General features: G+C 34.5%; 4 protein-coding genes across 4 annotated transcripts; all 4 read left to right on the top strand.

Moving 5' to 3' along the window:
* On the top strand, window positions 1–4,121 carry LOC149732749 (ras-related protein Rab-28-like). The gene is made up of 7 exons (XM_089882642.1): window positions 1–203; window positions 1,122–1,218; window positions 1,609–1,697; window positions 1,989–2,112; window positions 2,707–2,810; window positions 3,121–3,198; window positions 3,456–4,121. Exons 1-7 carry the CDS (start codon window positions 126–128, stop codon window positions 3,552–3,554), a joined length of 669 nt encoding a protein of 222 aa, XP_089738768.1. The 5' UTR covers window positions 1–125; the 3' UTR covers window positions 3,555–4,121.
* A 38-nt stretch (window positions 4,122–4,159) lies between these two features.
* Window positions 4,160–5,544, top strand: LOC149732748 (NF-kappa-B inhibitor-like protein 1). The gene has a single exon (XM_089882631.1). The coding sequence runs from the start codon at window positions 4,164–4,166 to the stop codon at window positions 5,292–5,294; it is 1,131 nt and encodes a 376-aa protein (XP_089738757.1). The 5' UTR covers window positions 4,160–4,163; the 3' UTR covers window positions 5,295–5,544.
* LOC149732747 (DNA damage-binding protein 1-like) lies at window positions 5,508–18,232 on the top strand. The gene is made up of 27 exons (XM_089882591.1): window positions 5,508–5,647; window positions 5,997–6,145; window positions 6,510–6,626; window positions 6,870–6,965; window positions 7,246–7,371; window positions 7,857–7,971; window positions 8,346–8,443; window positions 8,869–9,024; window positions 9,475–9,586; window positions 9,855–9,982; window positions 10,294–10,396; window positions 10,661–10,845; window positions 11,006–11,165; window positions 11,568–11,774; window positions 12,123–12,230; window positions 12,397–12,604; window positions 12,862–12,973; window positions 13,255–13,353; window positions 13,963–14,071; window positions 14,358–14,522; window positions 14,919–15,013; window positions 15,344–15,514; window positions 15,920–16,029; window positions 16,190–16,322; window positions 16,633–16,772; window positions 17,316–17,439; window positions 17,849–18,232. Exons 1-27 carry the CDS (start codon window positions 5,587–5,589, stop codon window positions 17,927–17,929), a joined length of 3,468 nt encoding a protein of 1,155 aa, XP_089738717.1. The 5' UTR covers window positions 5,508–5,586; the 3' UTR covers window positions 17,930–18,232.
* A 536-nt stretch (window positions 18,233–18,768) lies between these two features.
* LOC149732746 (RING finger protein 24-like) lies at window positions 18,769–23,104 on the top strand. The gene is made up of 6 exons (XM_089882654.1): window positions 18,769–19,468; window positions 19,911–20,056; window positions 20,460–20,499; window positions 20,974–21,024; window positions 21,299–21,378; window positions 21,550–23,104. The coding sequence occupies exons 1-6, from the start codon at window positions 19,466–19,468 to the stop codon at window positions 21,713–21,715; spliced, it is 486 nt and encodes a 161-aa protein (XP_089738780.1). The 5' UTR covers window positions 18,769–19,465; the 3' UTR covers window positions 21,716–23,104.
* The last annotated feature ends 868 nt before the right edge of the window (window positions 23,105–23,972 follow it).

Raw genomic sequence — 23,972 nt, 5'->3', positions numbered from 1 at the left:
CATATTGACTTTAGACTATGTATATACAACAGGAAATCAACATTTTCATTTAAAATTTTAGGGTATACCCATATTTTATTACACATCTGCAATCTGCCATTGTTGTGTCATTGAGGTTGGTAGTGATGTCCGACTCGGAAGATGAAGAAGTTCCAGACACTCGATTAAAAATTGTTGTTCTTGGTGATGGAGGAAGTGGGAAGGTGCTGTATTGTGTTTTAACTTTGTGAATTTATATTTTAATATCAAGTGCGGATTGGTAATCCTTTAGCTGGTGGCCACCTGAAATTTTGGTTTCAAAATGTTCTATAGCCCTCACTGATACCTGCTGTCTAATTTTTTTTTCAAAAAAGTCGGGCGTTCGTGTCGAAAATTAACTTTAAAAATGCGCAAAAACATGCTGTGTCACCGTAATTCGTCTGATTTGCGTAAGGTTAACGATTTATTACGTCACAATCGCGGTCTGTTACGTCACAATAGTGGTATATTACATACGTTATAAGACGGTATAGCCTTGTTTTTCCCCACTGTTTAAACGTAGGAATCAAACGTAACAATACGCATTCTATGACGTAATAATCCAACCTTGGTTTAATTCATAACGGCTGATGTGGAAAATACGGTGATGCAGCACGATTTCGCGCACTTTCAAAGTTAATTTTCGACACGAAAGCCCGAGTTTTTTCAAAAAAAAATTATACAATGAGTATCAGTGAGACCTAAGGAACATTTTGAAACCAAAATTTCAGGTGGCCACCAGCTAAAGGATTACCCCTGATAAATATGACTACGAGGCAATGATTAGGTTTTGATTTTAAAATATAAATATCCATGTTGTGCCACCATGTACGATCTCACCGTTACAGTTTTAAAACAATGCAAGTTTAAATTTAGGCATTTTTTCCGACAGAATTCATGTTATCTACCAAACTTTTTACTCTTGGTCAAGGGCATCGAAATACTCATTCGATTTTCAGCGAAGAACTAGTAATATATGTAGTTGGCTCCACCTTTTGAAACTGAATCTTAACACATATTGTCATATTGCAGCACATTTTACCATTGATATCATTTTTTTTTGTTTACAATTGATATTTTCATGCAATGTGTTTTAATTTCAGACATCAACCATCACAAGATACACACAAGATCAATTCGTTAAATCCTACGACCAAACTCTGGGTGTTGATTTTTACCTTAAAAGGATCGTTTTACCAGGTATATGTGGTTGCAGAGTTGTATACTGATATCAGTTTAACACTTGACTACAAAGGAATAGAATGACTTTTTAAAAGCCATGCTCTTTATGACTTTAACCATTCGATTGCTCTATTACTTATTTTATTCTTGGTACGTTTTTTTTGTATAATGTTTTGGTAATCGAAGATAAATAAAAAGTATTCCTTTGATTATAAAACTATAGTTATGTAAAGCATTTATTTCAGCTAAAATGATTTTATAATTTATATATAATAGGCTACATATGCATGGCACATCAGTTTCTGTTATTGTAGCTATGCCTATGTCATGTACGAATGTTTCAGGTTATAAAGAGTTTTGCTGGTATATATATATATGTAATAATCAAAAATTATTATTTTATTATAGGCAACCACAACGTTACATTACAAGTTTGTGACGTGGGTGGTCAGAACCTTGGTGGTTCCATGTTCGATAAATATATTTATGGAGCAAATGTAAGTTGGGAGTATGTGTGTATTATTTATAAATAGTATATATGTATATATTGTTATGTGTTGGGGTTAAGAATCTTAAGATTTATTGTGAATGCAAATAATGGTCACATTTGAAAATATTGGAATGTGTTATTTATTGTATTTTATTGGTTTTGAACTCTCCCTTTAAACCTATTCTGAGCAAATTAAAGTTACCCAAAAATTAACTTAAATAATTTCAACTTAAAGTTAACTTAAAAAATTTCAGCTTTATAATTTATGTTATAATGTATTGTTTTCTTTGTTTTACAGGGGTTTGTTTTACTTTATGACATCACAAATCTTCAGAGTTTCCAAAACATCGAAGAATGGATGTCAGCTGTTCAGTCATGTGACCTGTCGAACAAACCTTATTTTACATTGGTTGGAAATAAAGGTAAAATCAGGAAAATTAACGAATATTCTGCTGCTGTTGCTACCCTATATTTTATTCTGTGGGGGTGAGGTTCTATAGTATGGCTCGTTATGGCACATGAGATTTTCGCTCAATACCCATACTTTGGCACTGCATTTCATTGTCAAATTGAATTCGCTACCAAGCATAATGTAATGTTTAAATTGGCACCTCCAGTATAACCTCAAAAGTCACCACAGAGTTTGAGAATGTGAGTTCCGTTAACATGTAAAAGTAAAACTGCTAGCAATAAATAAATATTGTTATTAGGATGTTTTAAATGTGTCTGTTACATGAGTAAGAAACATCTGGTTTTGATTTGAGTTATTTGGATGTTTATTTTATAATTAGGTTAACCTTATACAGGGTGTATGGAAAGTCACTGTACACTGTTCCTATAAGTTTTTTATATTTCTGATTAAGGTGTTTAGAAATAAAAAAATAAGGCCGAGGGCGAGTATTAATGCCAACAGACATTTTTAACATCATTTATAATTACCTTCTGATTCTATACTGAAACATGTGTGTAAATAAATAAGTGCACAGTGACTTTTGAACACCTTTGTTTTACAACAGTTGATTTGGAGCATCAACGTGCAGTGAACAGAAAGAAACATGAAAGTTATGCAGCTGAAAATAATATGTCAAGTCATTTCATATCAGCAAAAACTGGGGATTCGGTAAGTTGGGTGTTATGTCAAGATAATTGACATATGTTTTTCCACATTATTGTAACATACATGTTTTCATGTGTTTGTATATAATTCTCATTTAAAATTTTTAAAATGGATAACAGTAACACTAAATAGTAAACACATTTGTTATTAGCATCCCTGTTTATAGTTTTGAACAGCAACTTATTAAATTGATAAAAAAATCAATAATATAATTTAATGAAAAATAAATTGGGATGTATCCTGGGCGTTCCTTCATAATATTATAATCCCCTGGCCCAATACAAACAGTATTGACAAATATAGCTTGTTTCAGGTGGAATTATGTTTCAAGAAACTTGCTGCTGATATTTTAAAGATAAAATTATCGAAAGCAGAAGTTGATGGGGCTCATGTGAGTTGAACTACCATATAGTAGGGTAGACAGTGGTATATTTATAAAATTTCCAGGGGTTGCGACAATGAATTGTATTAACTTTAAGTGTAAGACTGTATTTGTTGAAGTATTTTAAGAATAGATTAAGAAGGCTTATTATTGCAGTAAGATGGAACCTATTTTCAGTCTCCTTTTTCGCCCTATTTGATAGTAAACAAGGAATATTTTCCGAATTATATTTATGGTACACAATATTTAAACATGTTTTTACACAGCGTGTAATGAAAGCGGAAGTCCAAGCAAGTAAAGCAAGTTCACCATCAGTTAAAACTAGATCAACTAAAACCAAAAGCAGCATCTGTGTTATCCAATAAAAAAATCTTGTACACTGAACCAGCAATTTGCAACCATGCATACAAATGATACAATTAATGGTTGTTAACATTTACTGATACTTTTACGAATTTGCGAGAGACTTTTTGATGACTTGCACTTAACTATTTTTAATAGTTGTCTTGTGGTACCATTGTACAGATTAGAGAGTAGTGTTTCAATGCTCCTGTTCCGTCTTGTTTTACATTGGTTTCATTGTCTATATATTTTTTTCCCTTTAGTAAATGACGAATGTGATTTTTTTTCTGTAAATGAGTATTTTATAGTTTTATATTTAGAATGTCTGGCTTGTACAATGTTTTGGTGCTTCAATTTTAGCATTAACTGTGATTCTGCTTTTGCAAGTTTTTGGTATAGGCTATGTACAGTGTATTCTGGGTTGTGCTATACATTGTTATTGCTTACAAGTAACACCAGTTGGCAAAATTCTATGATTCTATTTCAGTCTTTAGCACGTTTTTTATTCATTTTTGTAAATTTTAAAAGTTTTATTTTTATGCCATCTATGTCCACATTATATAATATTTTGTGTATTTGCTTCTTACAGAGTTAAAAGTTAGATACCTATATCAAAGACAAAACCTGATGCGATGCACAAGCGGGTCAAGCAGAAAGTTCTAAACTATGTTCAAAGTGGTTACCTGCTAAAACTTAAACACTACCTTGAAACATACACTAAGAAGAATGTGGATCTTAACTTAAACTTTAAATCTGGAGATCTGAACAGAACACCGCTGCATGTGGCTTGCTTGTTTGGTGATGATGCTGTAGTAAGATGCCTGCTAAGGTTTGGTGCGAGTGCTGAGATGTTGGATAAGAACAAAGAAACGCCGCTGCATTTGGCTGCAAAGTTCGTGGGTGAGGAGGGGAATTATTCTGGGTATAAAAATCTCATAGATCCTTTGATTCGAGATTATCCTGATGTTCTGTCATGGGAGAACAAGTGGAGGGAGACTTCTAGTCAGCTACTGAAGGATGCAAAGGAGAGGTATACTGCTAGAAAGGAGGAAGAGGAAAACGCTTGGAAGGAAGAGGTTGGAAGTTGTTATAAGGATCAAGAAGAAGAGGAGGAAGATTCAGAGGAAAAGAAGTGGAAGGAGAAGTTGAGAAACGAATGGGATGATGACTGTGCAGACGTTGGGGTCCGAGATAATTTTATACTTAATGAAAATTGGGATGATTTTGTTCCTGATTATCCGACTTTTGAGCAATGGGCGGATCAGATGGCTGAGGAGTATAGGAGGAAAAATCAATCAAAAGTTGTCAGTAATCAGAGGAGAAAAGAGGAGAACAAGAAGAGGAAGAGAGCAGAGGTAAAGGACATGACTGATCGGATGGAGAGAGAACATGAGAATTATAGGAAGAGAAGACAAGCAATGAAAGATGAAATTTTGGAGTCGAAACATAAAAACTACAAAGAAAAGATGACAAAACACAAAGATTCAGTTGCAGATGACGATAAAAAGAAACTGCGTTTCAAGGATATACCATGGCCTTGTCTTGGGTCAATGGATGAAATGATGGAAGTAATTATGACCGGCCAACCTGCTGGGGATAACAAAGTAAAAAGAAAATATATTTTAAAGCAACTGATCCTTTGGCATCCAGATAAATTCGCCCAAAGGTGTAGCAACCTCCTTGCAGATAATGATAAAGAATCAATATTGGACACAGTCAAAACTTTATCACAAGCTTTAAATAATGTTCTAAAAACATTTTAAATTTAATGTTATTTGTTCTGCATGCAATAGTTTTGATAAAGCTGTTAAGTATTTTCTGATACTGGTAGAAAGATACATTCAGTAAAAATGTGTGGGGGACATATGTTTTATGCAAGTAAAATACCTTTTGTTTCAGTGGGATTTTTGGGCTTTTGTGTAAAATACTAATTCCATATTGAAGTAAGTCTTTTATTTTTAACAAAGTTTCTTATAAATTCCATTGCAACCTATGTGTAACTTAATCAAAGAATCTCAATAGTGAATGTATTAAATACTGATGTTGTAAATTAAGATGTCATCCAACTACATTGTTACTGCTCACAAACCAACTGCTGTAAAGCAATGTATTACAGGTGAGAATATAGATTTGTTTGGGCCTTCACTTTAAATGCTGAATTCCTTCAGCAAAGGTTTTTTTAAAGTAAAATCTGAACTTTATTAACCCTCCCTTAATAGGCCACATAAGGGCTATGTTTTAAGATAATTTTGTAACTAATTAATTACAACTATAAACTATTACATTCTTGGCTCAAATACTAAATGATGCACATTTTTAATTTCTCAAAATGTAATATGTTTTATATATAGGTAATCTATTTTTATGGGTAATCTATTTTTCCAATTATATATATTTTATTTAAACAGTACAAGTAGCCTTTATTCATGTTTACATTTCTTTTAAATACAACCATATTTAAACAGGTAATTTCACCAGTGGAAGTGACTTGAATTTATTAATTTCCAAGAACACCCGATTAGAATTATTCACTGTCACACCAGAAGGCTTGCGTCCTGTCAAAGAAATCAATATATATGGCAGAATAGCTGTGCTCAAATTTTTTAGACCAGAAGTATGTATCGACTTAGTGGCATTTAAAAATACATATATTATATATAATATGTAATTTTATATATAGCTAAGTATAGCATTGTTTCTTCCATAAAGTGAATGTTACATATTAATATTTGTAAATTTGTGAACCAAAAATACTTTCAAAGCACTGTTCGTTTAAAACCGCTAAATTAGTTTTGTAAACTAACAGATCAAATTTGTTTATCACCTTTATTTATTCTTTGTATTTGTGCTGCCATGGCTGTAAAATAAGTTTAAGAATCTCTGAAAAAAATCCAATTTTTCCTTGTATGGTGTGCTATATAGCTACACTGTATCAGCTTACCCCTATTAAAAGTACAGTAATTTTCCAATTTTTCCAGGGTGAAGATCGTGACTTATTGTTTATATTAACCGAGCGATATCATGGATGTATATTGCAATACAAAGCAACTGATGGCGGATGTGAAATTATCACCAAAGCAAGTGGGGACCTCAGTGTAAGTTTAATACATAGGAAAAAAACTAATTGTACTTTGCCCAAGTAATAGTGGCAACCAACAAAAAACAACTGTACATATTGCCTAAGTTGTAGGGGCAACCAATGAAAAATTAAAATTATATAGAAATAGATGCTCATATGGATTCCAAAGATACAGTGCACAAATTTTCTTTTTTTTGGTATGCCCCTTTAATATCTGTTATACACTGCTAAGAATTAACCAATTCAAAAATATGAACAGGATACAGTTGGCAGACCGCCAGAAACTGGAATAATTGGAATTATTGACCCAACAAGTAAACTTATTGGTCTTCGCTTGTATGAAGGGGTTTTCAAGGTAGGAATGTCGGTTTGGTGTTTTAGATGAGTAATTTAGAAGCGAGTTGTAAGTTTAAAGGCAAGACATTTAACAGACATTGCTCTGACTCAGTGGTAACTAATAGGTTGTCCAAATTTTCGACAATACCGAAAAAAATCAAAACAAAAAAATCACCTGCAAAGTAACATATATGGTAATTCGTAAGTAGGCATGAGGTGTATAAAACAGAACGCACTGTTTAATGGATGTTATTACCTAGCCACACATGGATAAATAAGTTACATGGTGTGTTTTATAGTTCCTACCTTATGATCCAACTTCTGAAGAGTTACGACCTTTCAACATAAGAATTGAAGAACTGAGTGTCATTGATGCAAAATTCCTACATGGTTACACCACGCCAACACTTGTTATTATTTACCAGGTAATTCTGTCTATAAGAAGCAAAATTAGACCTAAAACTAACAGGTCCGGGTTTTGCATCAAACTGTAGGCAGCTTGCACCCACCACAGTCTATTTAATTTCTTGTATAAGCAAGGTTCTAGGGTGATGCGTGGCTCGGAACTGGGATTTAGACCAAAGTTGGTTCATTTCCCTATGCAAATATGCAAATCGTTACTTGAAGATTTGATTAGTTTTTCATATTGTTGAAAATTTAATTATTTTTTTTTACCCGGCTTCTACATTCGTTGTTGTATGTTGAAACTTCTATGACTTATTTTGGTGAGAAATTCATAAGCTCTTGTACGTAATTGTTTTTAGCGACTGTTTTTTGCTGATTCCCATATTTTATTTGTTTTAATTAGTTTGATCTTCCCTACTGTATCCAAAGAGGTGGTGTCCGTACTGATTTATGTTGTTATGTTTAAAAAATATGTAATCTACGAACTTTATTTTGTCCGGTATAGAACTCCCAAGGTCGCCATGTGAAAACATATATAGTTGATGTACGTGACAAAGAAGTAGTAGCTGGGCCGTGGAAACAAGAAAACATCGATGCTGAAGCCAACTTTATTATTAATGGTATGACATTAATACGTATATACAAATTACAAATTTGGTTTAATTTTTTCTGAAAGTTAATAATGTATGTTGGCTAAAGATATGGCAACATTATGCTTAATATGAATATATATAGCAGAAAATACAAATTATTTTTAATTTTTTCTGAAAATAAATATGTAAGTTTTCTATAGGTATGGCAACATTACATATGCCTAATCTAAATTCTAAAATTGTTATGCTATCTGTTCTATATGTTTGGTACTCACAATAATTTAAAAATGTAGCCACTCATAGATAATCAGTTTACTAATGACTAAAGGTGTCTTTTATACAGTTCTAAACTTCTAACATTAATATATATCAGATTGTGAAATATGTTCCATTGTTTTCAGTTCCCAAACCCTTAGCTGGCTCCATAATCATTGGACAAGAGTCTATCACCTACCATAATGGTGACAAATATATTCCTATTGCACCACCTCAAATAAAGGTGGGACATATTTTGTACTTGTGTAGATGTATTTGGGTTTGAGCAAGATATTTTACGGCAATTGCTCCGACCCAGTGGTTACTTATGTGTTGTCTAAATTGCCGGGCATATTAAAAAATAATAATAAATAATTTCCCTTAAAGTTTCCTATGTGGTAACTCGTAAACTGGCACAATTTGTATGAAGCTGAAAACTTGTGTTATGATGACTGTCATCTTTTGCACACAAGGGTATATCAGTTACTTTCATTCATTCATTCATTTATCAAAGGGGACTAGGTAGCTCTTTATGATTAAAGTTATAATTGTGTTATTAAATCTTTTAGTGAAACACTAGTAGAATTCATGAACAATTTAGAAGTCCACATGTGTAAAAACCACTAATAAAATGCAAGAATAAAATTTTATTTTCCCCTTTTTTTCCAGGACACAATCAACTGTTATGCTCCGGTAGATAAAGATGGATCAAGATACCTCCTCGGTGATCTTGCTGGTCATCTATTCATCCTCCTCCTGGAGAGTGATGAGATGATGGATGGAACAAACACAGTCAGGGATCTTAAGATTGAACTTCTTGGAGAGGTACTGTTGTAATATAGGTGTAAATATGGTATTTTTTACTCATTTTTGTAATAATATAATTTTTTTTTTATTTCTGTAATACAGATATCTATCTGGTAAGGTGTGTGCGCTAGCACCCTAGGTGTTGGGGTCAATTTTTGATCTTCTGGAGTGTCGTGCTGTGGGACAGTACCCATATAGATCAGAATATAGTCTGTAAATGTTATCAGAAAGACAGGAAGCAGTAGTAGTTAAATGCAATTTTATATCTTATAAAATAAATTTGCTGGCAATTGCTTCAACCCAGCAGTACCTTATAGATTTGTCTAAATTCCCATAAAGTGATCACCTACAAAATTTTGTATGAGATAACTAGTACGCGGGCACAAGGTCACTACTTTGCCTTACTCGGAAAACTTAATCGCTTTATTTGTTCTTTCTATTTTGTCATCAATAAATTCCAATGTACAGGTTTCAATCCCAGAAGCGATCAGTTACCTTGACAATGGGGTGGTTTATATCGGGTCACGACTTGGAGATTCACAACTTATTCGGTTACATACAACACCTGTAGAAGTGCAGTGTAAGAAATTTAACTGATATATTATGCAGTATGTGTGTTGTGTGCAGTTTGGATATTTATACACATTTTGCTGACTCAAATTATTGTATTAGACTCATCACTTTTAGGATTTTATACTAGCTTAAATACTTTTATTGGCAGAAACGTTTTATATTTGTGTTTAAAAACCGTGAAATAGTAAATACAGATCATTTTGGGAACAAAAACGTTTGGTAAAAATGATTTTAATTTTGCCTCTTTAGTTAAATTTTGTCATTTTCTTTTGCAGCACCTACAGACTCTAGCATGGAAGGAAGACCCAAACCAAGTCTTATCAGTGTACTTGACACTTATACCAACCTTGGTCCTATTATTGATATGTGTGTAGTTGATTTGGATAGACAAGGACAGGGTCAGGTCAGTGTTATATAAAAATAACTGTGACAAATGTTATGACAGAAACATTTTCGTAAAAATTTATTAATAAAATTAAAAAAATACACTTTATAGTTATATAGGCAAAAGTGTTTGTTATTAGTTAAAGTGTAGTTTTTTTTCAGCAGCATTTATTATATTTTTGTTGAAATACATTATATAAATCTTTTACTACTCTACACATGTATATTTTAAGGGGTAATTAACCTGTAAAAAAAATAGAACAAAACTGATATTGATTGCTTTCTAAAAACGGTTTCGACACCTGTACGTAATGTTAACACCACACACAGGTGGTCACTTGTTCTGGAGCATTTAAAGAAGGAAGTCTCAGAATTATTAGAAACGGGATCGGAATCCAAGAACATGCCAGTATTGACTTGCCTGGAATTAAAGGTAAAGACAGTCAACTTATTTTACTTAATTACTACACGCTACCCTAAATGTTTTCAGCAGTTTTTTGTATAATTGTTTTACGAGCTAAACCTGAGGCCAAGTAACAATGTTTTAATAATACTTCCCTGATAGCCAGGTGTATCACAGGTCTTTACTGCTTTGTATTAGTTTATTTAAATTTCAATTGCCGTTTTTCTATTAAGAATAGACAAAATCAATAAAAGTGACCTACAAATTCACAAAATTTTTTTCAATAAAATAAAGGTTTATGGCCTTTAAGAGTGTCTGATACTTCACGAAGCTACGATACTCTCGTCATCTCATTCGTCGGACATTCTCGCATCCTCCAGTTGAGTGGGGAGGAAGTAGAAGAGACAGATCTTCCTGGATTTGATGATGAGAGCCAAACTTTTTACTGCTCCAATGTTTGCCACAACCAGCTTGTACAGGTGAGAATAGTATTTTGTAATCTTTGAAACTGCCTTCTGGTTAAAAATTTGCACCAACATTTTGTTGGTTTTCATTACCAGAAAATTTGTGATGACATTGGTTATATTATACTTTTCCTTATTTTATATTCCTTGTTTACAAACTGCACTGTTATCTTAGATCACAGAGAAAAGCATCAGGTTGATATCACACACTGAGAGAAGACAAGTTCATGAATGGAAACCTAAGAATGATCGTCATATAAGTGTTGCTACATGCAATAAGTCACAAGTGTTGCTTGCTATTGGCTCATCTCTTCATTACTTTGAAATACAACCAGGTATGTGATTTTTTTTACAATCTTTAAAGGACTTGGATAAATAATGTAAGTTAAAGTTCTTAATATAGACTGATTTGAGACAAAATAACTGATTTAAGATTTCTTGGGAAAAACGCACTGAATTAAATACTGTACTGCATATTCTCTGTTAAAATGTATTCAACTTTACAAATGACTTCACCATAGTAAACCAGTCTTCATGTTGCATGTTATGTAAATTACCTTGGAATTCCATAAATGTTTTAATCTGCTATTTACAGAATTGTGTAACAGATCCTGACGACTTTAAAAGACTAAAAGACCTTTGTTAATTGTTGAAAAAAAAATATATAAAATATAGGAAAATATGTGCCAACGGTATCCATCTTACCCCACAGTATTATCCAATTATCTTTCTTAAAGGTGAGGTGATCGAACGAGCATGTGTGGATTTACCACACGAAGTTGCATGTTTAACTATTGAACCTCTGGTCAGTGACCCTTCAGAATTGGAAGGTCCAGACTTCGTCACGGCCTCTATATGCGCTGTCGGTTTATGGAACGACAACACAGCTCGTGTTCTTAAACTTCCAACATTAGAAGAGATGCACCAGCAGAAACTGGCCGATGGTTTGTCAAGTTGTTTGTATAACTTATCCCTTATCAGGGATTCTTGATATTTATACTGAATATTCTGCTACCAGGCATGTTTTAGAATAGTACTTTTCTTGACTTTTTTAATGTTTTACTTTTTATATTTGTTTTAAAAGTGTTATTCTTTTTAAACTGCTTTTCTTAAAGAGTACAATAAAATTAATGTGGAAAAGCTGTGAAAGTGTTTAAATCAACCAAATTTCTTTCTTGCAAAAAGTCAATCTTTACTTTAAAAAAATTAAAATATTTATATATGTGGTTATATATGGTTTATACCTATACAGTATAAGTAAAACAAGTTGACAAAAAATGTTCATCATGCAGAAATAATCCCACGTTCAATACTTCTGGTACAATTCGACGGTATTAACTATCTACTTGTGACTCTTGGTGACGGGACTCTGTTCTATTTTACTCTCAATCCCGAAACAGGTCAGTTTAAGATCAGCGCACAATGGGAATGTGGGGTAAGATGGGATACTACTGAAAAGGATCATAAAAAAAATGAATATTGTATTTCTATAGTATAAATTTTATGAAATAAAATTCTACAGTGCTTCCGCAAACAAAGCTAAAATATCTTACCTCATTTATAAAGGTTATATCAGTGATAGAAAGAAAGTTCCACTGGGAACCCAACCAACTTCACTCAGTGTTTTCACGTCTGGTGGTTCACGAACAGTGTTCGCGTGTTCGGATCGTCCCACCGTCGTATATAGCTCGAATAAGAAGCTGGTATTTTCCAATGTCAATTTAAAAGAGGTTTCCCATATGTGCCCGCTGGATTCGGACGGTTATCCGGACAGGTATTGCATTGGGAGTACTTTTAGACTTTTGTATATTTTTATAGTAACGTTACTATATATGAATGAAGGAATGAATGTACCTATCATTCTCGTCAAGCAGGATAGTGTCAGTCATAATAAAACCAGTATTCTTCTTCATACAACTCATGCCCGCTTACGGTTTACCGTGTGTGTAACTTAGTTGGTAATAACTTTTTCAAATTTTAATTTTTTTTCATGATTGGCTGACGTTTAAATGAACCCATTTATTCACATAGTCTTGCCTTGGCCAACGACAACACCTTGCTGATCGGGACGATAGACGAAATACAGAAACTGCATATTCGCACAGTACCGCTGTATGAGTCACCAAGAAGAATAGCTTACCAGGTTAACGACCAACTCATACTCACACTCAAATCGTGTGTTTCACTAGAATTAATAAATGTAACTTGTTTTATCCTTGCGTGGCAGAAAAACGGCAATCGTTATCCCACGGGTGATCTGTTTCATACACCTCGCGCCAGCTTACGAGTTCCCATGTATGTAGCTTTGTGGGCGACTGTTTTTTCTGTGTGATCAGCAATTCAGACAACCCATTATACCATATGGGCTTGTCATTAGGAAAAATTTTAGACCAAGCTAATTTAAAACCACTTTTGTCCATGCAGGAAGAATCTCAATGCTTTGGCCTTGTCACTTTACGTACAGACTCCGTCGACGCTACCGGTGATAAGATGAAAATAACAAGACCCAGCGCTAGCACTCAGGTATATAAAATTAATTTGATGATATGACGAGCGGCTAATAGGCAAATCTGATCAGCCATTCGGTTGCGATTTGTAGCTCTGACGCTGAATGACTGCCATAACATTATACGGTTACAGCATCGATGCGTAACGATTTTAAGCTGGTTCAGGCAAGGTCAATATAATATCCTGTTGAATGAATCTCGGTAAAATCAATAGAAATGCTCCGAGTGGCTCTTGGCAATGAACTCATCACAGTATAGTATGCACTTATGCACCAACAGTCCGACACACATTGAATTAATGAATGAATGAATGAATTTAACTTATTTACACTCGCGTGAATGGCAAGGACGGTCGTTATAACACGGGTGTTCTGTTTCATATACACATTGTGTCCGTTGACGGGTTATTACGTATAAAAATAAGAACTGAATAAATGTTACTTATTTAACACTCGCGTGGCGGGCAAAGACAGTCGTTATAACACGGGTGTCTGTTTCATACACCTCGTGCCCGCTTACGAGTTACCATTTATATGTAACTTGATGGGGATTTTTTAAGTTTTTTTGTATGGCTGAGAATTTAAACAACTAATTAAGTAGAATACATGTTAAATATTGTTCATAGGCATCGGTATGCACGAAAAGTCCACCTGTAGACGGAAGATCCGTCGAAGGTTTTTCTGCCACAGCTGATATAGGCAGTTTGCTTATAATAGACCAACATACATTTGAAGGTGGCTATATCTTTTCATATCTTTTATCATGTGTTTTTTTAGTTTTACGAAGCTAAAGCCTCAATGTTAAATTGTTTAATAAGAATATCAATTAAAAAAATGCGGGTATTTCATTATATAAATATTCTTTGTTTACTACTAAATAGGACGAGAAAAGAGAATCAAAACATGTTCACAACAGACGTTGTATTATCAATTAATGTAACTAACCATAAGCCCCAATGGAAACTAACCATAAGAAAAAACTGAAAACCCGCTTACAGAATCTAACACTGTCTTCTTTCAGTCCACCATGCATACCAGCTTGACACGAACGAGGAACCCTTAAGCATAATGTCATGCAAATTAGGATCGGATCCTAACTCTTACTTTGTGGTCGGCACTGCGTTCGTTTACATGGAAGAAACTGAACCAAAACACGGCCGAATTCTCGTCTTTCATTATATTGACAGTAAGACTTTTTGCTATTGTGGGTGCATGTTTTTGTTTTTTTTTTCTTTAACCGTCGTATGACTGGTGTTATGCCACTCAAAGGGTACTCGATGTATAAGAAACGGAGATTAAGCCGTTTTTGAAAAAAGTGACCCCGACGTGATTTGTATTGTGGGTGTATGGGCAAGACAGTTAACGGCAATTACTTCAACCCAGTGGTCACTAATGGGTAATCTAAATTGTCAGCCATGCTTAAAAAATAATCACCCACAAAGTTACATACGTGATAACTCAAAAGCGGGCACGGGGTGTATAAAACAGAACAATTTAAGAAAGATAATTGCTTTTCAAGATAGTTAATTCTATCGTATATGCTTCATGTCAGCGATAAAACAGTTTTTTTTTTTTTTTCTAGATAAATTAACGTTGGTGGCGGAAAAAGAGGTGAAAGGAGCCGTGTTTTGTCTTTGCCAGTTTAACGGCCACGTTTTGGCTGCCATTAACACGTCGGTAAGTTGACACAATCCTTAAATTCGTCCGTATTTTAATAAACTGGGTATAATTTTTTTCAATTTTAAATGTAAGTTTTTCTAATTTATTTATAAAAAAACGAGTAACACACATGACATATACAAAATTGGGATTTAATTTACGTATATTAGATTATATTTAACTGGTATGTTTTTGTTCTCCTTTATCGTTTCAATTCGCTAGTAAACGAAGAATATTTACATAATATATAACCTTGTCCCAACGACTTAAAATTACCGTTGGTAATTGCTACAAAATATGGGACATTATGCTAACGGTACCCATCTTACCCCACCCTAATATACATAGGTGAGCATATACCAGTGGACGACAGAAAAAGAGTTACGTGCCGAGTGCAGCAACCAAAGCAATATATTGGCATTGTACTTAAAATGCAAGGGCGACTTCGTGTTAGTTGGCGACCTCATGCGCAGTATGAGCATCTTAAACTACAAGCACGTAGAAGGCAATCTAGACGAGGTAATCTTATTTTATTATTACTTAAAATAAAATCAGACCCATTTTAACTCATTTTACATGTTCGTTTACGAGTATATCGGTCATTGAATTGTACGTTTTACATTTAATAGTGAGTTAATGGCATATTATTTATCCTCGCGCGACAACAACAGTCGTAATAACACAAGGGTAATATTTCACACACCTCGTCCCGGTAAAGGTTGTCATATATGCTTTATTGCTATGTTTATACACGGCAACATAACAGCACTCGTACTGCGTTTTAAAACTCATTTTGTGCGGTAATATTCGATAAGTCATGAACTATGCTGCAGGTATACACCGTATTTAACCTATTGATTTGAACGTGGTACTCCCGAGTATATGGTAATAATATGTAATAACTTTGGTTTGTATTGGGTTCAGATAGCGAAGGATTACAGCCCAAATTGGATGACGGCTGTCGAGATTTTAGACGACGATAATTTCTTGGGCGCCGAAAATTTCTACAACGTATTTATCTGCCAGAAAGACAGGTACAGGTTGAAATTTTTTTTTAATTTTTTTTTGGTTTATTTAAATAAAGAAATAGAATTATTTAAAAAAATATTTATTAATTTTCCTCGCCTGGTTGGCAGCGACAATCGTTATAACGCGGGGTTTCTGTTTTATCTTTCACCGGTCATTCATATACAGTGGTGCTACTACAGACGAAGAAAGGTCCAAGCTACGAGAAGCCGCTTTGTTTCACGTTGGTGATTCAATAAACACTTTTCGTCATGGATCACTAGTCATGCAGAACGTGGGGGAAACTGCGGTTCCTTCGAAGGTAAATTTATCACCGTCAGTGTTATGTTAATTATGTGCTAGTTAGTAGCCCATGAAAAGCTTAAAAGCGTCGAGTAGTTCTAAACAAATGTAGAACCCCACGACGATCGCTTTAAGCTTCAAGGGCACTTCGTACAATACGTATTGTTCGCGCTTTAACACGGAACGAAGGCGATACACCCAAGCTGTTGGCATTTAAAACAGCTATTCAATAGATTTTAAATCAACCGCATGTTTATAATCCCTATTCGTTGGTCCGCGTCCGCTTTAGCAAACCTAGTTTAACCTGAATGCCGAATTCCTTTCTATAGGGACATATTCTCTTCGGTACAGTGCATGGGAGTATAGGAGTGATTACAACAGTCGACGAAGACCTATACGCATTTCTGCATTCTATACAGAACCGGCTTGCCAAAGTCATCAAGAGCGTCGGAAACATAGACCACGAATCATATCCTTTTATTATCGATATTTTAATGGTGGTAAACCGAGGAGACGTCTGGTTTTGTAGTATGCGCGTCAGAATATTTACAAAACATCAGTGGAATATAAATTCCCACGTCATATCGTTAGGAAACTGCTTATACAAAGCTGTGGCCATGTTTACATTAGATGTTATGCTAGAGGCAAATGCTCTTAGATAAACACAATTATCCATCGAATTTACAAGCCTGAAGCAACAGCCTTTAAGCAACCCTGTTAGTGGCTCCCGACGGGGCAATTTTAAGCACAATTATAGAAAATGGCGTTTTATAGTTCGCAGTTGCTGGTTTCTAATTTGATGCCATATGTTAAATGTTTACATGGGGTCAGTTTCGTAATGTAAAACTACATCGCACTGCGACTTGCTTAAAACGATTAGCACACGTTTTGCATCTAAATGTTCCATGTTGCGATTTAAACGCACCATTAGTATGTAACAGTTGTATATGAACTGTGCGTTTTTACATCCGTAAGCTGCAATTAATCTTCATTTCCTTAACCTATCCTATACGTGGAGATCGTTTTGCACCAACGAAAAGACGGAGGCTCACCGTGGGTTCGTGGATGGCGACCTTATTGAATGTTTTCTCGATCTTAACAGGGAAAAGATGGCAGAAGTAGCAAAGGGTTTGATGGTAAAACATTTTAATGATCGTACTGTGTAAAGGTCACATGCCGAAAGCGTTAACTTTTAGAGATTTAATTTTTGTGATCTTGTAAGTAAGCCAAGTAACAGGCTTTTCGTAATACATAATCCAGTTTAAGAATATGTATAATCCGTAGCCCATATCAATTCTAAAGTACCATAATGCCGGAATGTTTCCATAGTTGTTTTAAACTTTAAAGGATTAACACGTCACGCATTAAGGGTTAATTAACGGTGCGAATAATATTCCGTGTAAAGTAGCACCCGTGACTATGTTTTCCAATTAATTTAGAAATGTTTATTTAAAGGCGCTGTCTAAACCTATGCCGCATTGGCTAAATTTGTAATTAACATTTCGTATACCTGTTAAGTTTTATCTCATATTACGTGACTTGCAGGTAAAAGAGCATGGGACGAAACGAGAAGCAACGGTTGATGACTTGATAAAAGCAGTGGAAGAAATGAACCGCATTCATTAAAACGAAAACATATTTCGTCCTTAAATTTGTGAACCCCACAAAAACGCTGCGTCAATTTGCGTTAGTTTCATTCACTCAGTTTTTGACCATACTTTTTTAGAACGCGCAAAATTTTTCTCAAACAATCATTGTTCGGTATTTCTTGCTGCTGTTTCGTCAAGCGAGGCCTAGCAAATACCGCGGGTCGATTTAATTTCATGTAGCTATTTGTTGGCCTAATATGCGCCCAATGATGATGGATTTCCTAATAAAATAATTGCAACGCCGGGAGTCTCACATATGACGACTGGTGTGCTATTTAAATTGTTGACGTTGGTGAACGCCGTTAAACAACCAGAGGAATTTGCTTGGCTAGTTTATGGAATACGGAGAAACAGTGCACTGGACGTAACTGCTTATTGAGCGTTTATTGACTGGACTGGTTAGTTTTAAAGATTGAAATTATTGATCTAAAATTCTAAGACATGTTTTGGAAAAGTGGGAGTTCAAAATGTAACAGTGTAAACTGTATTAAGCCAACATATCGCATACAGGCATCAACTCGTTGCGTGTATGTTAAAGTGTAGTGTAATGGGTGTGTTTGTTTGCTTGCAATGTATTGGGTCGGGTTGCCAGACAACTAAGTAATCATTAACCTAAAACCCCCGGGTTATTGATAGCTAGTGTAAGCGCAATCAAGCCCAGAAGTTCCAGGCAGCTACCATGTTACGTGAGAAAAGAAATTACCTGTTCAAAAGACCCCAGTTGTATCGTATTCTTTGTCATTTCAAGTCTTTTAGATCGGGTTGCCGCCGCCGGTCACAGTTCCCTTGAGTATAATAGGAAAAAGGGGATGACGTCAATGCCTTTGGTTACGGGTGGCTGGTTATCAGCTGACGGCCCGCAAGCGTCCTTTCTTCAGCTGCAGGTCGTAAACAAATCCATGAGTTCCTTGTTTGAAAAGAGGTCTTGGGAGTGTTTTGGATATTACAGTAGAATGACACAAAAGGTTCGTTTAATACCGGCACAACAAAGGCGTGTATAGAGTATAAAGTTCAAGGAAACCTGTATCTGTGCCATTTTATTTTTGTTTAGACGGAAAGAAACTGAAGTTATAACAGTAAAAAATAAATTCACTTTGTTGAAATGTTTTTCTGTATTGATTCTATTTTTTAGTGAAATCCGTAGCCTATGTGATGTAACTTCTTTCACAATTATAATTGTGTAGCCTGTACTATATATAGAATTTCGGTAATACAATACATGATGTCCTTATGTAACAATTTAAAGAAACATTGTTTTTCTATGTTAGCGGATTACTTCTATTACCATTATTGTAAAATGTGTGCCCTTTTAAAGAAATGTATCATTTTATGTCCCAATTAAAAGTAAATTTACTATAGCAACATCAAAAAGGAAATTAATACGACTTACTCTCTACCAGACTTACTCAACTAAGCATATTTTAAGTTACTGATACTGAAAGAAATTGTTCAATTTTGTGCCTAGTAATTTGTCATCATTGATCTTGAAAGAATATACGATCTTATTTTCACAATGGTAAGTCCTGTATAAAATATGTTGTTTTTATGTTGTTTTCTTCGGTTTTGTTGATAATATGCCAACCTGAGTGTGAGTCATATACTTCATGTATGTGAGGTATATACTGTACATGACTGTTTAGTGTTTACAACTAGTATAAAATATGTCAATGTATTTTAATCATATTGGCATTTTGAGTTACTTTTTGAGTTTTTGTGTATTTGTATGTTCACTCAGGTTAAATTAAAGACTTGCACAAGCTTTCATTAAAAGCTACCCTAAATTTAGGAAATAAAACACAGGACTGGTCTTAATTCTGGATAAAAAGCAAAAACATGACACATACTAGTGCACCGCATATGCAGGACTGAGTATTGATCAAGCTTGAATTACAAAACACAATTTTTATTTTTACATAAATCTTCCGAATATGCATAAAACAATTTTTATTTTTCTGCAGTCAGATGATAACAATGGAAACACAGGAGTTGGTGGTGAGGGGGATATCTCGTACAATTCACTTCCTTTTAAAATGGCTCTACCCATGGTTGCTGTTGGTACTTTTATACTCGCATTAAGCTTTGCCTTCTGCTGTTACCTAGCACGGTAAAAACAGTAAACAGATAAGTTATAGGAACGTACCAACGAAAAAATGAATTTTGTATATAGGTAGACAGAGATGCTCAAATGTGATATAAAGGTACCAGTACCACCCAAATTTTAAACATTGAAACAGCTTTTTGACAAAAATCTTGTAAAATAGAACATAATGTTAAGTATCTTTCTCTAACGATAAACAATGTTTAATTTTTGGTTGGTATGTCCGTTAATCCATTTTATCCTGCAACAAAAATGTGTTCTACATTGCCACTGTTTGTAAACATTCAAAATAATAGTCCAGTGCTTTTACTGCTTTACATACAAATCTCTGCATTCATATATTGGTTATCACAGTATAGCTAATCACATGTGTTTATTACCCATCTAAATTAGCCTTCAAATTTAATAGGTTGCGTAAGCATCGAAGCAGAATTAAAGGTTATAAAAAGGTGAGCTAATTTCTTGTTTACAGTTTCACAAATTGGAAATAAAATATGCATGAACTTTTCTTTTCCTTGCTGTAGGCTTAAATGTGCTTCGTGTTCCATGCATTATGGTTTGCAGTAATGACAAAAGTCAATTAAGAATAAATGATGTCCCAAGCTATTTAATGCCATCCACTTCCTAATAGTCATAGTAAAACCAAACCATTTGGCTTATACAGAATTAATATCTGAAACAATGAAGTTCCACTTTTTGGTACAATAATCTTTGGAACTATTTTGCAGCTGTTTAAAAGTTTGGTACACAAGACACAAACAATAACAAGAATAAGAGTATGGCAATACTCTTTTTTGCAGTATAACATTTTCATAACATTGATGTGCCAGTCTGTGGTCGCATCCCTATCAATTTAATACCCTTAATGTACAGGAGTTTCTTCATGTAAGGTTCTTGTTTATTACCCTTTATATTCATGGCAGGTTATTTTGAACAAGAAGAAAGAAAACCCATTAGAAGATACAAAAAATGAAGTAACTTATTACATATTATATTATTAAACCTGTTTTTTTTTTAAACTTAATTACATTGAAATTAAAATTTTCATGCTTTGTTAACCATTACAATTCTCAAAATGTTGGTCACAATAATCATTTGCTAGAATAGTAGTTTCTAGAATATGTTGTACCTGGTAGCAACCGCAGGATATTTTATACTATGTGTTTTGTGGTTTCTGCTTTCTTTTTAGTATGTACGCGAGTACACCCAGTATTCTAGTATTTTATGAACATTTATTATTTTTTCCAGACCTGCCCAGTCTGCCTTGAAGATTTTAAAAACAAGGAAGTTTTAGCAATATGTCCATGTCATCATGTTTTCCATAAAAAGTAAGTTTTCTTGGGCAGTGTTTTGCTGCAGCAACCAATTGTTATATATTTTGTATTAAGAATTTCAACTATACTGTGTGTGCATTGTGTTGTGACTTTTTAATTCTGTATTTGCAATATCAGTACATTGACTCTATGCAACTCAGTAAACAAGATATTTCTTCTCAACAGATGCCTATGTAAGTGGTTAGAATTACGCCCTACGTGTCCCATGTGTATGTCCCATATTTCGGTCCATTACCACAGTCACGCCAGCACCGGTGGTGGCGCTGGAACTTCTTTTACAATCCCTGCTACAATGGGTGCACCTGCTGGGTTGTTCCCAAGCCAGGTTTGACTTTATTTCCTTCAACATTGCTCTGCACCCAAAACTTTGAGGTTTATCTCGTACCAAGTGAGATTACAGGTTGAGTGCTGTGTTATATTCTCACTAGTTAACCTGTTTGAGATGACAGTACCCCCTGTATTGAAGTTTTTACACAATGTCTAGCATTTCTTTCCAATTGTTCCATTTCTTTTTCTCGTTTTGTTTTAGTATCTTCTTACTGAAAGATTGGTCATTATTTTAATTGCTTTTTGTTTTACCAAGAGTTTGGGCAAGCCAGAATCTGCATAACTGTTTTTCTTTAACCAACACCACATTCTGTATTTCTTTTTAGATTTTTTTTTAGAAAACAGGAAAATAGCCGCTGTGTTTTCACATAGGAGTATAGGACCCAATGTGACTTTATAGTGCTTGTTACAAAACTTTTAATTTTGCTGCCATAAACATGTGTTATTTTACAATCTACGCAGAAACTGTTATCGAATTTTCTTATAATATTGTAATTTTTCATTTACCAATCACAGGAACATACTTAATTCAAAGCATGTTTTAAATTTATTTGGTATACAGTTCTTAAAATGGGTTTAAACTGCTCGTAATTATGCGTAATATTTTTCAAAACCACAACATTGCGTATTACGTGATCGCGTTAATGGCAAGTTAATTCTTGGATATTTATGTGTTTGTTGCGCTTAGGCGACCGTCACTGTATAAATTGTTCTTTTGTATTCACATCCCTTTTCCCCCTTCCAGTTTCATTGTTGTCACCAGGAAACGACGAGACGGGAACAATTGCTTTTTTCTCTTTCCAGTATTATCCTCTCTTTATATTTCCCCAGGGCAACGGGCTTGGCTAATGTTGCACACTCCGGGAAACCGTGTAATCTGTGCAAAGATATATATAAACCTTGGCATGACGCTACCGCATCAGCGTCTCTGTTTCTTTCTCTTCCTGTTAACAAGAAACAACATTGTTTTGACGCATTTTGCTGGCAATACCAGCTGCTACTTAATACCGTTAGCTCCCAATTACGTGTGTTGCCGTTTGCATACAATATAATTGTAATGTTTACATCATGCAGAGCTCACATTTAACTGCATACAACTCTCGACGTGTTTCTACGTTATCGTGTGCTCGTTACGGGTTGCATTGAACGTTTCTGTTGAAAAATAACTGATATTTTTGCAACAGTGACTGGGTACAGCTATACTATGTAATCATTCTTTTTCATTTACAGTTCCATGCGAATTGCATGCCCATGTAACACTACCTTTACCGCTTTAAACGTGGTGGACAGCCATCATCAGCCAACTGTACATTGCTCTCCTGACCTTACTAGCTATCGTTTCACAATCTGTTTGAATGTTTATTGATTGGAATAAATTACCGTTTTTTATTGTTTTGGTTTGGTTTGATATTGTATCGACAGAAAACGTGTGTGCTGTAGATTAAAAATATTGTTTATTTTGATGCACGCGTGTAGTAAATGGGCTACAGACACGCCGCGTCACGCCTTCCGTCATCATAATGGAACGTTGTAGTGTGATCAGTACACTGAACCAAAGTTAGTACAGACCAAGTTAGGAAACGGCGCTCGTGTCCGCCATTACGGAGCCCACAGAGCGTGAATCGCCTATACAAATGCATGGTCGGCATGTGTTCATTTAGTTCTTGTAAGCGATACAAAGCTAGAAATCACGTATAGCGGTTGTTTTAACATTTAAAATATAATTTCTAATATAAATCTTGTTATATATTATTAAATCTAGGAATTAATGTGAAGTAAATTAATATTTTGACTGGTTTTCGGCGTACAGTGTGGTTTAACAGGGTACTTTACGTTGGCGATTAAGACTAGCAGAGCCATTCTTTACTACATTTATAATCCAACATGAGTGGACATGCAGCTCCAAACTGCTTAAGTACTAGCAGATAAGGTGTTCGCGTTTTCCGATTTCATAAAGACCCGTAACGCAGAAAAGGTAGCTTACTAATTCAAGCAGAGGACCAAAAATAGTAACTTAGTATTGTTTTCCTCAATGTCACTTCGATATTAGGCAAATGTTACACAGATACCTTAAGTTTCGTTGCCGGGTATACGTGTTAAGTTTGTGAGCCAAAAAGTAAAATCACGGCAATTTACATGCAAAACTGCAGCTAGATACACCAGTTTATGGTAATGTTATGCGTTTGTATTTATGGTAATGTTATTTTTGTTTGTATTTTTATATTTTAAACATGTTCTTTTATGTTTTTGGTTAGTAAACT

Source organism: Ciona robusta, chromosome 8 (genome assembly GCF_009617815.1).
Source record: "Ciona robusta chromosome 8, ASM961781v2".
Taxonomy (NCBI): domain Eukaryota; kingdom Metazoa; phylum Chordata; class Ascidiacea; order Phlebobranchia; family Cionidae; genus Ciona; species Ciona robusta.
The sequence above is the reverse complement of the archived record's forward strand: the minus strand, read 5'-3'. Positions and strand labels throughout refer to the sequence as shown.